The sequence below is a fragment of the Monopterus albus genome, unplaced genomic scaffold, assembly GCF_001952655.1.
Source record: "Monopterus albus unplaced genomic scaffold, M_albus_1.0 scaffold18.1, whole genome shotgun sequence".
Taxonomy (NCBI): domain Eukaryota; kingdom Metazoa; phylum Chordata; class Actinopteri; order Synbranchiformes; family Synbranchidae; genus Monopterus; species Monopterus albus.
In genome coordinates, this window is record NW_018127898.1 from 2225795 (window position 1) to 2238570 (window position 12776).

General features: G+C 42.8%; 2 protein-coding genes across 5 annotated transcripts in view; both read left to right on the forward strand.

Annotated features, from left to right (window-relative positions):
• Positions 1 to 2540, forward strand: part of tmem167b (transmembrane protein 167B) — a 4738-nt gene extending 2198 nt beyond the window's left edge. The window contains exon 3 of the mRNA XM_020593070.1: positions 263 to 2540. Within this exon, the coding sequence (XP_020448726.1) occupies positions 263 to 345 (83 nt within the window). The 3' untranslated portion in view covers positions 346 to 2540. The remainder of the gene's footprint in view (positions 1 to 262) is intronic.
• Positions 2541 to 2689: 149 nt separating this feature from the next.
• mapk14b (mitogen-activated protein kinase 14b) overlaps positions 2690 to 12776 on the forward strand; it is a 20722-nt gene continuing 10635 nt past the window's right edge. Inside the window, exons 1-3 of one of the 4 annotated variants that reach the window (XM_020593068.1) lie at positions 3266 to 3420; positions 3493 to 3747; positions 10519 to 10648. In XM_020593068.1, the coding sequence (XP_020448724.1) occupies positions 3629 to 3747; positions 10519 to 10648 (249 nt within the window). In that variant the 5' untranslated portion in view covers positions 3266 to 3420; positions 3493 to 3628. Of the gene's footprint in view, positions 2801 to 3263; positions 3748 to 10518; positions 10649 to 12776 lie in introns of those variants that run through there. The other 3 variants (XM_020593069.1, XM_020593067.1, XM_020593066.1) reach the window with 3 other exon arrangements.

The following is a 12776-nucleotide window of genomic DNA, read 5'->3' on the forward strand; positions in this document are numbered from 1 at the left end:
TAGAATGTCCATTGTGGAAAAGGACTTTATGGATGTAAACACACATACAAATCATTAAAGCTCCATATCAGAAGTTTTACCTCAGTCATTGCAGCATTTAACTTGGTGTGCTGTTGTAAAGAGCCAAAGCAGCAGAAAATATGGCACTGCGTACACTACCAGCTCTCACCTCTGTTTTATATTGCTTTTCTTGTTCTGTATGTTTGTAACTGACCTACAGTTTTCTTAACTCATCTTCCTGATCCTCTGTCTTTTTTCTCAGCTGCAGTAATTGGGACACGGCTCCATATTGCTGTGGCGATGTCCTGTCTGGCCATGGCTTTCTACGTTATCTTTTTGAAATGATACAGTCAAACTGATCTGGAAAGGAGTGGACGGGTGCAGGCTGGGGATGGATTTATCACCGAGGTCATCTGCCAATCCTGGTTGTGGGACACTGGATTATGTGCCTGATGAATTCCCATTGTCCTGTGGGCCCCAAGACTAGCCAATGCTGCCCCCTTTTGGTGGCTGTGTACATAACTCTTTCCATAAGAATGCGTGTGCACTACAAACATGAAGGGCATTCTGATTTTACTCCACAGTTATCACAGAGGAGAGAACCTGCTTGGTCACATGGTATCATTTTGTTGTTGGGTAACACTGTTCATTGTGTCCATCCACACCCCATAGTTATTTATATTGAAGGATGCAGGATTGAAGAGCAGTGTGGGCATTATCCCTTATATACCCTTATACATTATCCTGTATACAACTTAAAATTTCCTAGCTGTATATATATATGGGAAAAATTATGACCAGTAGAGATCTGCCAGCGGTTATATGTGATCAAACTAAAAATGCTCAAATTATGCTTGCTCCCAGCTGTGCTGCTTTTCTGTTAAGTCTTCTGTAAAGGGTGGATGGGAAGATAAATCTAATATATAAAATCTTTCTTGTGTACACTATAGTTTTCTATTTTATTTTAGCTTTTTTTAGGCATCTTTTATTTTTTACATTTTCTGCCACAGCTATATTGTATTTACTTTGACATCTAATTCTAGATAACATTTTGAATGTTACAAATTGGGCTGTAATAATAAAGTGCATATGTCAGCATGTTTTGAAAATTGGATAGCTATATTAGACTTGGCAGGAGATTTAAATGTAAAGCCAAATAAGGATGGTGCTCCTTTAATTCTGCCACCTTATTTTTTATTCTTGGAGTAAATTGCTTTGGGAGGGGATGCAATGCAATTTTGAGTAAAAGCTTGATCATACAATTTCTGTTTGTCTTTGTGAAACATGGGTCAGGTTTTAAGTGACATACAGCCAAGACAAGTCAAATTGTGATTGTGTGGTCCAATATCACAAATCACAAATTAGTCTCAGTGGGTTTACAGCCTGTTCAGCATATGACACCCTCTGTCTTTATAGACCTTTGAATTGGATAAATAAAACTTTCCCCCAAAAACCCTTTAACATGGGGGAAAATGGGAGAAACCCCAGGAAGAGCAACAGAAGAGGGACTCCTCTTCCAGAATGGACGGATGTGCCATAGATCTTGTGTCTGCAGAATAAATCCACTAAATAGATTTATGGTATAGACAATTACTATTTTTGGCACTAATTGACAGAACACACCCTGCCAAAATCCTTAGCATTAATCCAAATGCAGTACAAATCTAAAATACCTACCTTGACTCATTTTATACCTGGATAGTTCTGTATCCGCTTTGAACATCTGGGCAGTGCAATTCTGCCCCCATTGTTTTTCAGGTCACTAAAACTGAGTGAAAAGCAGATTTCAAGTCTTGCCATCAACTCTGAATTGAATTGAGGATTTTGGACATTTATTATAAAGCCATCCATGTTGCATCTTTGTCATGCGTGGGCTTGTTCTCTTTCTTTAAAGTCATTCTTCATCTGATCTCTGGTTTACCTCCAAGACATATCTGTATTTCCTACATTTATTTCCCTTAAATTCCCACAGTATGAGGCTACATGCATCGCAGTGGACACTGTGTATTTCTGCCACTATGCAGTGTTGGGCTTCCAACAAACACTGCATGTAGCATAAAGGTGTGTTATTACTGAAGATATTTTCAGATCTATGAGGCCATAAAACATACAAGTTTTTCTCATTCTTTTACCATCTGCTTTCTCTGAGACATGCCAGGTCTTTTCCAACAAGCTGTGACTTGAGATGCACCACGGCAACAGTTTTTGTGTGTGTCTCCCATCTCACCCACAGAACCCTGTATTTCATTTACACTTGTCCCAAGTCTTTTGGTGGCAACTGCTTTTAGTACTCCTCTCACAAACATTCTCGGTTTATAAGGACAACCATCTCTCCGCACAGTCACAGCTGTGCCGTATTCTCATTGTTTACGATGGAGGGCTACTCGGTGCTTTGGAATCAGCCTTGTATCTGTAATTCTTTTCACTTTGGTTAGGTCTTTTTCTCAGCAGACATTTGAGTTGCCCTACTAGGGAAAGTATGGGTGTTAACACAAATTACCATGGGACTGCGTGCTTGTGCAGTAATCTGTACAAGTGCCCCAGGCAGCCAGGTCAGTGAGCCAGTATGAACAATACCAGGAACTGAACTGAAGCAGCTAAATGGGATTCACTCAGCTATTACTAATGTTATTATTTACACCTGTGTTGTTTCTACTGTGGCATGTCAGAATGTCTTATGTGAAAAGGGCCTGTTTGTAATGTTGCTTTTTCCTTATGACACACATTACCTAATCGGCTGTTGAACCTCCCAGTGTAATCATCTTACAGTATCTTGAGATTACACCATGACTACACACAGGTGATTTCCCTTCATCTGATTTTGTACCTCTTGAGAACAGGAGAATGTAGTAGCCATATTTAAGTGTCTGAATAGTGAATAGTGTATTTTTTCAGTTATGTTTTAGATATTTTTGACATTCACAGTAGTGGCTTTTATGTTCATTAGTAAAAAAAAACAAAAACATTGTGTTTTAATGGTAGAACAAAGTCCAAGGTGATTAAAGTAGGCACTGTACATTGTGTATTTGTAGTTTTTATTGGTGAGTCATTGGTGAGTGGTTAGTTTCCAGTCAGATAGCTTTAACTAAACACTGGTGTGAGTTCAGACTGTACCTATATCTGCGGTACATTCAAACCTGTGAAACACGCCGTGTGACTGTCAAAGGAAATTCCTCCTCAACCCCACCACAGCAGTTACAGGACACCCCGATTTCTCAATAGCGACCCAATTCTCGCGAGAACATTACTGCCAGGAGCGCGCAATGACGAAAGGACGTACGCGTTCACATTTCCGCGCACAGCAGAGCGATAACACAACAGGGCGAACGATCCAGCGAAAGCTGGTCCAGGGTGAGCTTCCTGAGCTGACCGCGTTTTGTAGAGGAAGTTGTCTCCAAGCACACCGACGTGCACGGAGAGGTGGGGATTTTTTTTCTGCACAACTGCATCTGATTTGCACAACTGAGCGGCTGAAGTTTTGTGTGATTCCAGGTCGTCTTTGTTTTTGAGTTTACTGGGGAGCAGCAGTAACCCCACCACGTCGTGCCACGGGGAGGAGAGGAGAGGAGACAGGGCAGAAGTTTCCGCTGGTTTGTTTTGTCACTGCGGGGCTGGTAAATCCGCAGGAATGTCGCAGAAGGAGAGACCCACTTTCTACCGACAGGAGCTCAGCAAAACCGTGTGGGAAGTCCCGGAGCGGTACCAGAACTTATCTCCCGTCGGCTCCGGTGCTTACGGATCTGTATGGTAAGCAGTTGTTGCAGGGTAGGCTAACGTTACAACCGAGAGCACACAGCACGGTTGCACAACAGCCAAACGGGTTCCCATCGCCCACAGAGGCCCGCAGGAGCTGCTTCCCTACGGGCTGCTCGTCTATCTTTAAGGAGGGCCAGTTGTAAAAGGGGAAAATATGACTTGTACCGTTTGTTTACATTTTCACACTTTGACTGCTGCGAATTCATGGTACATCGTGCACGCTTCTGGGCGGCTCGCATTTCTTCGGCGGGTGGTGATTATTGTAGTTTGTGCACGTTCTTGCTTTGCTCTCTTACTCTTGCCCTGTTGACACCTGTGTGCGCTGCTAATTTCCAGTAAACACGCCGGCAGCTATAGCGGCAAGTTTAACTCAGTCTCCAGTGTTACATGTGCATGTGAACAGCTTTTTGAATCATTTATCCGTCTCTCTTCCGAGGGAGACTGATCAGTGACATGCCCGTGCTTGCATCATCTGTGCCGCTTCATGAGATAGGACCTGTGCTCATGATATAGTCAGTGAAGGTCAGCCAACACTTGGAGAAACAACTGCCTTCCTCTAGAATACTTTTGTAGTCCCGTACACACACGGCATGCATTATGCATTTTCCAGTTGGGTGCAGCCTGCAGAGTACCAGAAGGTCACGTGGTTTTCAGAAAGTAGGCCCCCTCGTGCATAGTGAGCGCTTTCTGTTGAAGCCCATCCAACGACGATGATGACTCTAGAATGATGTCACCCTTTCTCCTGATGTGATACACCAATGACTCACAGTCCCGAGGTTAGGTAGTGGCCTCAGCTATGACATCTTTTAGTCATCATAACCGTCGCCAATGGCATATTATCCTAATTCGAATTTTACTGTTAATTTTGACCAAATTTCCATAACTTCGGCTATTATGTATGCACTTTTTAAAACAGGTATTAGTGGCAAATAAAGGGTAAAAGGTGACCTCATTTGGCCCTTAAGACAATCACTGGGCAAGGAATTGTCAATGCAAATGAAAAGGCATTGGTATATTGAGTGTCTTCATGATAAAAATCTGTTATTCCTTTGATGTGTAATTAAAAGTTGTGCCAGGCCCAAAAGAGTGTTTAAAACTAAAAGATGGGCTTGTCTTAAATCCGTTCTCTCTGGGTATCAACTTTATGTCTAGGCTGGCTGTTCCACACGTTGCATATAAAACGCCAACTGCAGCATTCTTTCTTTCACCAGCAGCTACTTTAAAGTTCCCTTTGAGGAAGTTCCTCTGCTTCCCACTGTGTCTTTGACTGCATCCTAACCACAGCCACGGGTCATCAGCATCATACAGTATCACAGCCTTTTCAGTGTTCTAGCTTCCAGGAAGCTCTGCAAGCAGAATGGTCCAAACAGCAGTTTGTTATTAAAACCCTTGAGAAGGTATCTCTAAAGCATAAATAACCTCACCTTCTCCAACATATCACAGCTATCGGTCAGCTGGATGCATGCTTTCAGTTGCTGCCATAACGTTCTTCAGGTTCTCAGCTTGAATTCTTCACAATGTGTAAATACAGAAAACCTGTGCTATGTGGGATTTAAAACAAATGTCCTCATCGGCCTGTCACTCAGATACAAGGCTACCATTAAGAAAAACACTATCACTTTCTCTATTTCATACCTTTTTTACTTAAAGGAGATCCAGGGTTTTACTGTGAATGCTGCTGGCTGGGATTACAGTATGGACTTTGTGCTGAGTGCTTCCTGATTTTTGAGTTTCGAGCATAAAAACCAATGTAAGCCCTTTTTTTGCATGTATGCAGATTTAATCATCAGCTCAGTTCAGCTTGATACAGGAAAATAAACCAAGCAATATGTTTTAAAATTAGTTTCTCACTATATAATCCTAACAGTTCTCCAGCCTTTGATAATGTTTTCCTGTTCTCTCTCTCAGACAGTCATATACCTGCTCTCTGACGTTTCCTTAGACTAAAAAAACAATGACAGCTGAAGCAGATCTTGATTTGTTTAGATAGCAATTTGAAACGGGGCCCCTGTCCTCCCTAATCTGGCCCTGGCGATTTTGGTTAACTCTAGAACTGAAAAGGTTTTCTGGGTACTCTCCGAGTTTATGGAGCCATGGTTTACAATGGCTCTATATACTTGGATAGAACTTGAACCTGATTCTACGTCGGGTGTCATAGTGGTGTTTATCTCCCACTCTCAGTTTGCTCTGAGGTCTCCTTCACTGGCAGCACACCTGCTGCTTCATCAGTTAGCCTCGGCTTGGAAAGCGTTCACGTGCTGCCATGCCTTCATGTCCTGTAGCCTTCATCTGTATACATTGTCTTTAGAGACACTGTGTGCCATTGTGCATTTTGCTGATTAGGAAAGGATTGTATGAGGCGGCTCCAGTGATAAGGTGCAGTACTGTGGTGCAAGATCAGGCTGACGCACGTGGCTTAAACCACAGAGAACTGTACACCGACATGCCCCTTCTCTAAACGAAAAGGAGGATTAAATTTAAAACCAGCAAATTTTATTGTCCTTATCTCCAGCAGTCAGTCATGTGCATGCATCACTGGCTGCATCTCTGATGTCGGAGTCAAACCAGTCATTTTGGATCAGACTTTAGAGCCTCAAAATCTCACTTCATGCAGATATAATGGTGTTGGTATGTGGTTCTTTTGTTACACCATACTTGGTACTGCCTGTTCTTCCCAAACACTTCTACCTTTGTTTCATCTGTCCACAGGACATTTTCCCAGTAGTGTTGCGGAGTGTCAAGGTGGTCTTTGGCAAACTTCAGGCATGCTGCAATGTTGATTTTGTAGAGCAGTGGCTTCCTCTGTGGCGTCCTGCCATGGATACCATGCCTATTCAATATTTTGCATATGGGTGACTCATGAACAGGGATGTTAACCAACTCCAAAGAATCCAGTTAGATCAAGTTAGTTATCTCCATCTTCATTGTAAATAACCTTTTTTTTTTCTTCACCCTTGGATGTTTTTGTTTCTGTTTCATGCTGGTCACATGATAGAATGTCATCACCATGCACACTAGCTCTGCGTGAATACTCCAAACTATACGCTGCTTTTTTCTCACATGGACTCACTCAGACATTATGCAGACCTTGTTTGGGGGAGCTGGTAGGATAAAGTCTGTTTTAATGTCTGGGTGGACTGACACTGATGTTTGTGCTCTCATGTACAGGTTCCAGTGCATGTTTGAAATAGGCTTATGTATGCACATATTTTCAAATGATGCATGCCACAGCAAAAATACCCCAACAATTAGCCTATAACAACTGTCTACCACTCTGTAAAATGTTTGAAGACATGTAAGGTGAACAAACTGCATAACTTATTTTTGTTTGTTGTCAGAAGGGGATTTTTATCTTCTTCACTGGTAACACCTCGAAATTACACACGCTCAATATGGAGCCATGGGGCTCTTATTGAAAAGAGGAGAGACATAACAAGCACACCAGCTCATCTTATTGAAAGCTGCACCATTTTGGTGGATCTGGTGTCGATGTTTATTTTTCCAAGAGCAGGTAATTGATGGCAGTTTATTGCAGTAGCCTTCATCCTTTGTCTCTTTAATCTCTTGTGAAGTCCATTGCTGAAATAAAGTGAGTTGATGGGAGGAGGAAGGGCAGGACAGTTACCACAGACACCAGAAACAAGCCATTTACAGTACACATGTGACTGTATGCTGTGTGTGTTAGTCAGCACGCTGCTGATGATCACTGTTTCTCTGTGATGTCGGGCCTCATAATGTTGCTCCTTTTACAGCCCACAATTTTATGGATGTTTGTTATTGCACTTCCATTTATTACAGACTAATTATATGGTGTATGCGCAGAGCTGTGCTGTTTGTCTTGCAGATTAGCAGCAGTTTATTTTAAAGGGAGAGTTCATGGGTCTTTGTTTTGGCTTGAAGCTTTTGCATCCTTAATGAATATGGGTTTTCCCCACACCAGTGACAGACAAATATGAATGTTGTTGAGCAAGCCGGGAACATAGAGTACATTGGGTGTGGGAGATTATCTGTGACTTGGTGGAAAATAACACACTGCTTTATCTTCATGTTCTTAATATGGATACATGGCACTCAGGACAGAACTTTGTCACAAACGCAGAATTATTTTTAAGGCTACACTGGTGGCATTAAACATAGAGCCACAGGGGTTCCCAGTCATGTGCAGCTAAAAGGTTAACAGTTTAACTTGCTCATCGGTTTGTGAAATATGTGCAGAAATGACTCATCTGCTCCTGTAACAAGTGGTGTTGAAATGGTCTGAAAGGCCCCCAGCTCAGGTAGTTTTTAGGGATGGACAGTGATTTTTGAATAGTCATTAAAGTTAAGAGACTGAATATTCCATGAGTCTATTGTTGCCACTGTTTTACCGGCGCCTGGGAAAAAACGCGATAACGAGGTCAGTACATCATTTTAATACTGCGCCAAATCCAAACAGCAGAAACACGCAGGCACCACAGCCAAGAAAAACGGTCACAGCAGGACTAGACAAACTGTGGAATGATGATAATGATGCATGTGAGCGGCGCAGTCGTTTGACAAACTCTGAAAATGTGCACCCGACAGCGGATACATGGACTGCGTTTACAGGTGAATGTGACAGTCACCTGGCACTATATAAGCAACTGGAAAATACTGAGTGTGGTTCTTCAGACTAGAGCCGTTTGCAGACAGGACGCAGTGGACGCTGCACTGTCAAACCCATTCATTTCTATGTGTTGCACAGTGCAAACTGGGCAGTGCAAGGTTCTACGTGCTGTCCCTGCGCACTGTACTGAACTTAAAAAAAAAAAAAAAAAAAAAAAAACCTTGGGCGCAGCGCTTTGTGACGACACCTCCACAACTACAACCAGGGCCTTTCGCTGATATGTAGGTTGAATAGTTCACAGCTTGAAATGCCCATCCATAGTAGTTCTATTAGCTGGCTTCTTGTATAAAGCTGCTGCTTCTCAGGATTTGATTGCAGACGTAGTTTGATGAAACCACTCACACCCTATAAAATCAGTGAGAGGGGAAAAAAAGTCTGCTCAAAACGGTGCATATTCTTTTTGAGATAGATTTTGTGATGCAGCTTAAGTGACTGCCCTGGAAGGAATGTGGTTCATTGTGAGTGGGTAGTGCTCCCTCACAGGACAGGAAATGCAACAATGCCAGGTTTCTCGGGGAGTCAAGGCCCATTTGTCTCACAGTCTTTGTGTCTGTCTCTGGACAAGTGTCTGGATTTTACAGTGTGTGTGTATAAGATCCTAGCAAAAAGATGATTACATTCTGTCCTTATAGTTTACAGTTTCTAGTGTCTGAGCTGTTATATCAAACTGTATTCTTTGTGCCACACCTGTTTTTCTTTTTTTTTTTTAATTGCACCAGCTGTACAATGACAATGAAGTATTCTGTTACAGCATTACAATGAAATGAGTAAATTAATGGGATGAACAGGAATCACACCCATGCACAGTGGCTTCAGCAGCTGTGATCCTGTTCACACCGTGTGAACTTTTTTTTTTTTTTTTGTTTTAATGAATTTGCTCAGTTTTTACGCCATTGCATTTGGCGCTTATTGTATGATTAATATATAGAAATATAGTTTGAAACGTATGGCCCAAGGAGCTATCTAATATGAAATTGCACACCCATAGAGTGAATCATATCATTTCTACTTCCTAACGTGACTCCAGCACAGCTTGGAGTGACAGCAGCTACAACACTTACTTTACCTGCTGCCAATAATGCCTGGTACATCATCAGGATGTGCAAGTTATTTTGTTTTTATTGATCGGGGCTCATGAGCTGCATTTGTGTGTTGTTTTGTGGAATAATTATTGTGTGTGGATTTAAGTATTAGATCAGTGGTTCTCAAAGAGCACTGAAGTGCACCTCTTGAGCATAATTGTGGTCGTTGTGGAATGTTGGCATGGGAGGGTGTTGATGATAAAGAGGCTGCAGAACTGAACAGCTAAGGAGGTGTTACAAAGCCACTGTGCGCACTGCTGTCAGTCACTTCAAGCTGTGCAGGGCTCGCGGTATAATGACAAGACAGACTATCCTTCCAGCGCTCCCTGCCCATGCACACTCACTTGGACGTCTTCAGCAAACTCTCAAGGCAGATGCTGATTTTGAATCGCTGGATGCCCTTCCTGACGCAACCCTGACTCGAACCCAGGCCACAGTGGCGAGGGCACTGCGCCCACTAGTGTATCAGGGAACCCTTTTGTTAACTTGTTGCCATTTAAAAACATTGTAATACCCCAAGCTTTATGTCCATGTTGATAGAACAATAATAGTAACATTTGGATGGATTGGTTCTACGAGCAGGTTGCACTGAGTCAGCAGGGAATTTCTTTAATGAATTAAGAATCATAAATGATGATAAAAGAGAACAGGTTTTCAGTAGACCACTGCGCCAGACAGCTGAGGTTTGATTACAGTTGTAGAGAAAACATCCAGGAATATGTAAACATTAATATAAAAAAACACTGCCTGAACTCTGATTTTTACAGTAAACATTTAATAGATTTTCACACTCGTGTTGTACACAATGAAACAGATTTTTAACCAAATGTTCATTAATGTTCGCCATACAGTCTGAGGCTGCAGAAGTGAAACCAAGAGCTCAGTGTTTTGTTTTAGTTTCTGGGGTATGGCCACCTACACAGTTTGGTATCTCATTCTCACTTTAATTGAGAGTAATATTTCAGGGTTTGATATGACAGTTGTTATCGGTCTCGTGCACTGTGTTTAACTGGCTCAAATACTTATTTCTTTCAGTTCAGCATTTGATGTGAAGACAGGCTTGAAGGTAGCAGTGAAGAAGTTATCCCGGCCCTTCCAGTCCATCATCCATGCAAAGAGAACCTACAGAGAGCTGCGGCTGCTTAAACACATGAAGCATGAGAATGTGAGTACGCCCCCACCGGCATCCGCCCCAACTCTCCCTCTAATTCTTCAGACCCAGACTCCTCTAGCCATGCACTGTTCTGTTTGTTCAGCTCAGAAGGAAATATTTCATATGTATATACATGAAATTGTACTAACTGCTTATATTGTTATGCTCATGACTGGTAGCATATAGTGATATCTGGAGCTTTTTTTTTTAGCTGTTCACTCAGGAATGTAGCAATGTGGACACCAGAGCTGATAGGGAACTAAAACTACAAATCAGAACTGTGGCTGTCAAACTGCCTGAGCTTATGTCTTGAGCTTGAGATCTCATGAACATCCCGAGTGATTGTTGAACTTCGGGTTAAAAAAGTTCCACTTTCCATTCCCATGGGCTCCGAATTTGATCACATCAGTTTGAGGCAACTCAGGTCATCTATTTGTTCTTGCATACATCAGTGCATCACTATAAACAGGCATCCCAGGCCTGAAGCAGACTGGTAAACTGTAGGCAGAACTGGGTGTGTGCCCCAACGCCTCACTCCAACAGGCTGTAAAAGCCACAACAGGAGCCTAAGATTTTGTCAGATTTATGAAATGGCAACATCATGATAAGAAGTCTTCTTGTCTTCATTTCTTGTGTGATGTCATAACTACACTGGCCTCCTGCTGCGGTGTCCTGTTAGAAGAGTTTTCTTTGTGAATGATCAAAGTATGTTGCACGGCGCCAGACGGTAAACAGAGAGTCACTAAACAGGTTTAAAGCAGCAGTACCTTCACCCTCTGTGGTGTCTTTTCCATTCATCTCATTTTGTTCCTGCAGCAGTTTTGATTTGTGCCATTTTACTTTTAATATTCCATGACAGTGGTTTTGTTCCCCTCCAGTAAGGTTTTGGTTTTCTCTGTGTGTGCGCGTTTATAGGCACTCTGCATGCAGATATTTGCTCACATACAAAACACAGTTGTTAGTTCCTGTGTGCTGCTGCTGCATTCAACTAACACACTGACCGAATAGAGAGGGTCTTTATGTGTTATGTAATGGCTGTGGTTATGGTTTCTCAAGCATAAGTGGACTTGATGGATTTCTGTGTGCTGTGTGGGAGCAAGTCAGCTGGATGAATGGTGAAGACTAGAAGCTTCTGTTGGTGGGGAGTTTGCTCAGAAGTTTGCTGTTGGCCTTTTGTAAGAAGTAGAAATGTTGTTATGAGAGCTTACTGGGGAATGACATGACAGACTGGGGCTTTCTCCAGTGTCACCAACCTGCGGGCACAGTGAAGTGAAGCAGTTTTAGATGACTCATACCTGTATTATAAAAGAAACTGCAGCTTGAAAAAGTATTGAAAATTTCAGTGGGGAAAACCCACCAACAGTGCTTCATCCAGCTGAGAGCACCCCCCTGTAAAATAAGACGGTACATGTCACATGTGCCAGCAGGTTATTACAATAGAGCCAATTTCAATTTGAGTGTGTGGCTTGTGTTTTACAAGAGTTTCTACCCCTAAAGCTCACCAAGTAGCTTTTGTGACTAAACCTAAAAAAGCAGTTTGTGTAGCAAAACTGACAGTTTCATAATTGTAGCATGATATGTATGACAGTTTCAAAGACAATGGAGCTCGAGTAGCTTGGTGCTAGCTAGCCATTATGTTTATGGCTGTTTCCATGATGACAAAGGGCCATAAAGCTTGGTAGTGCGATATACATTGTCATTAGTGTTGGTGGGATTGTTGCAATTCTTCCTGCTATTGTAGGAGCGCTGTTTACTGAGACGCCCTAATGGGTTGAATGAGAGGAAAGGACAAATGGCCATATGGGTCATATAGGTTGGAGGACATGATGGACCTGCAGCACAGCAGATCCATCCATCCATTTTCCTCCGCTTATCCGGAACCAGGTCGCGGGGGCTGCAGTCTAAGCAAAGATGCCCAGACTTCCCTCTCTCCAGACACTTCATCCAGCTCCTCCGGGGGAATGCCAAGGCGTTCCCAGGCCAGCCAAGAGACATAGTTCCTCCAGCGTGTCCTGGGTCTTCCCCGGGGCCTCCTCCCAGTGGGACATGCCCGGAACACCTCCCTAGGAAGGCGCCCAGGAGGCATCCGAAACAGATGCCCGAGCCACCTCAGCTGGCTCCTCTCGATGTGGAGGAGCAG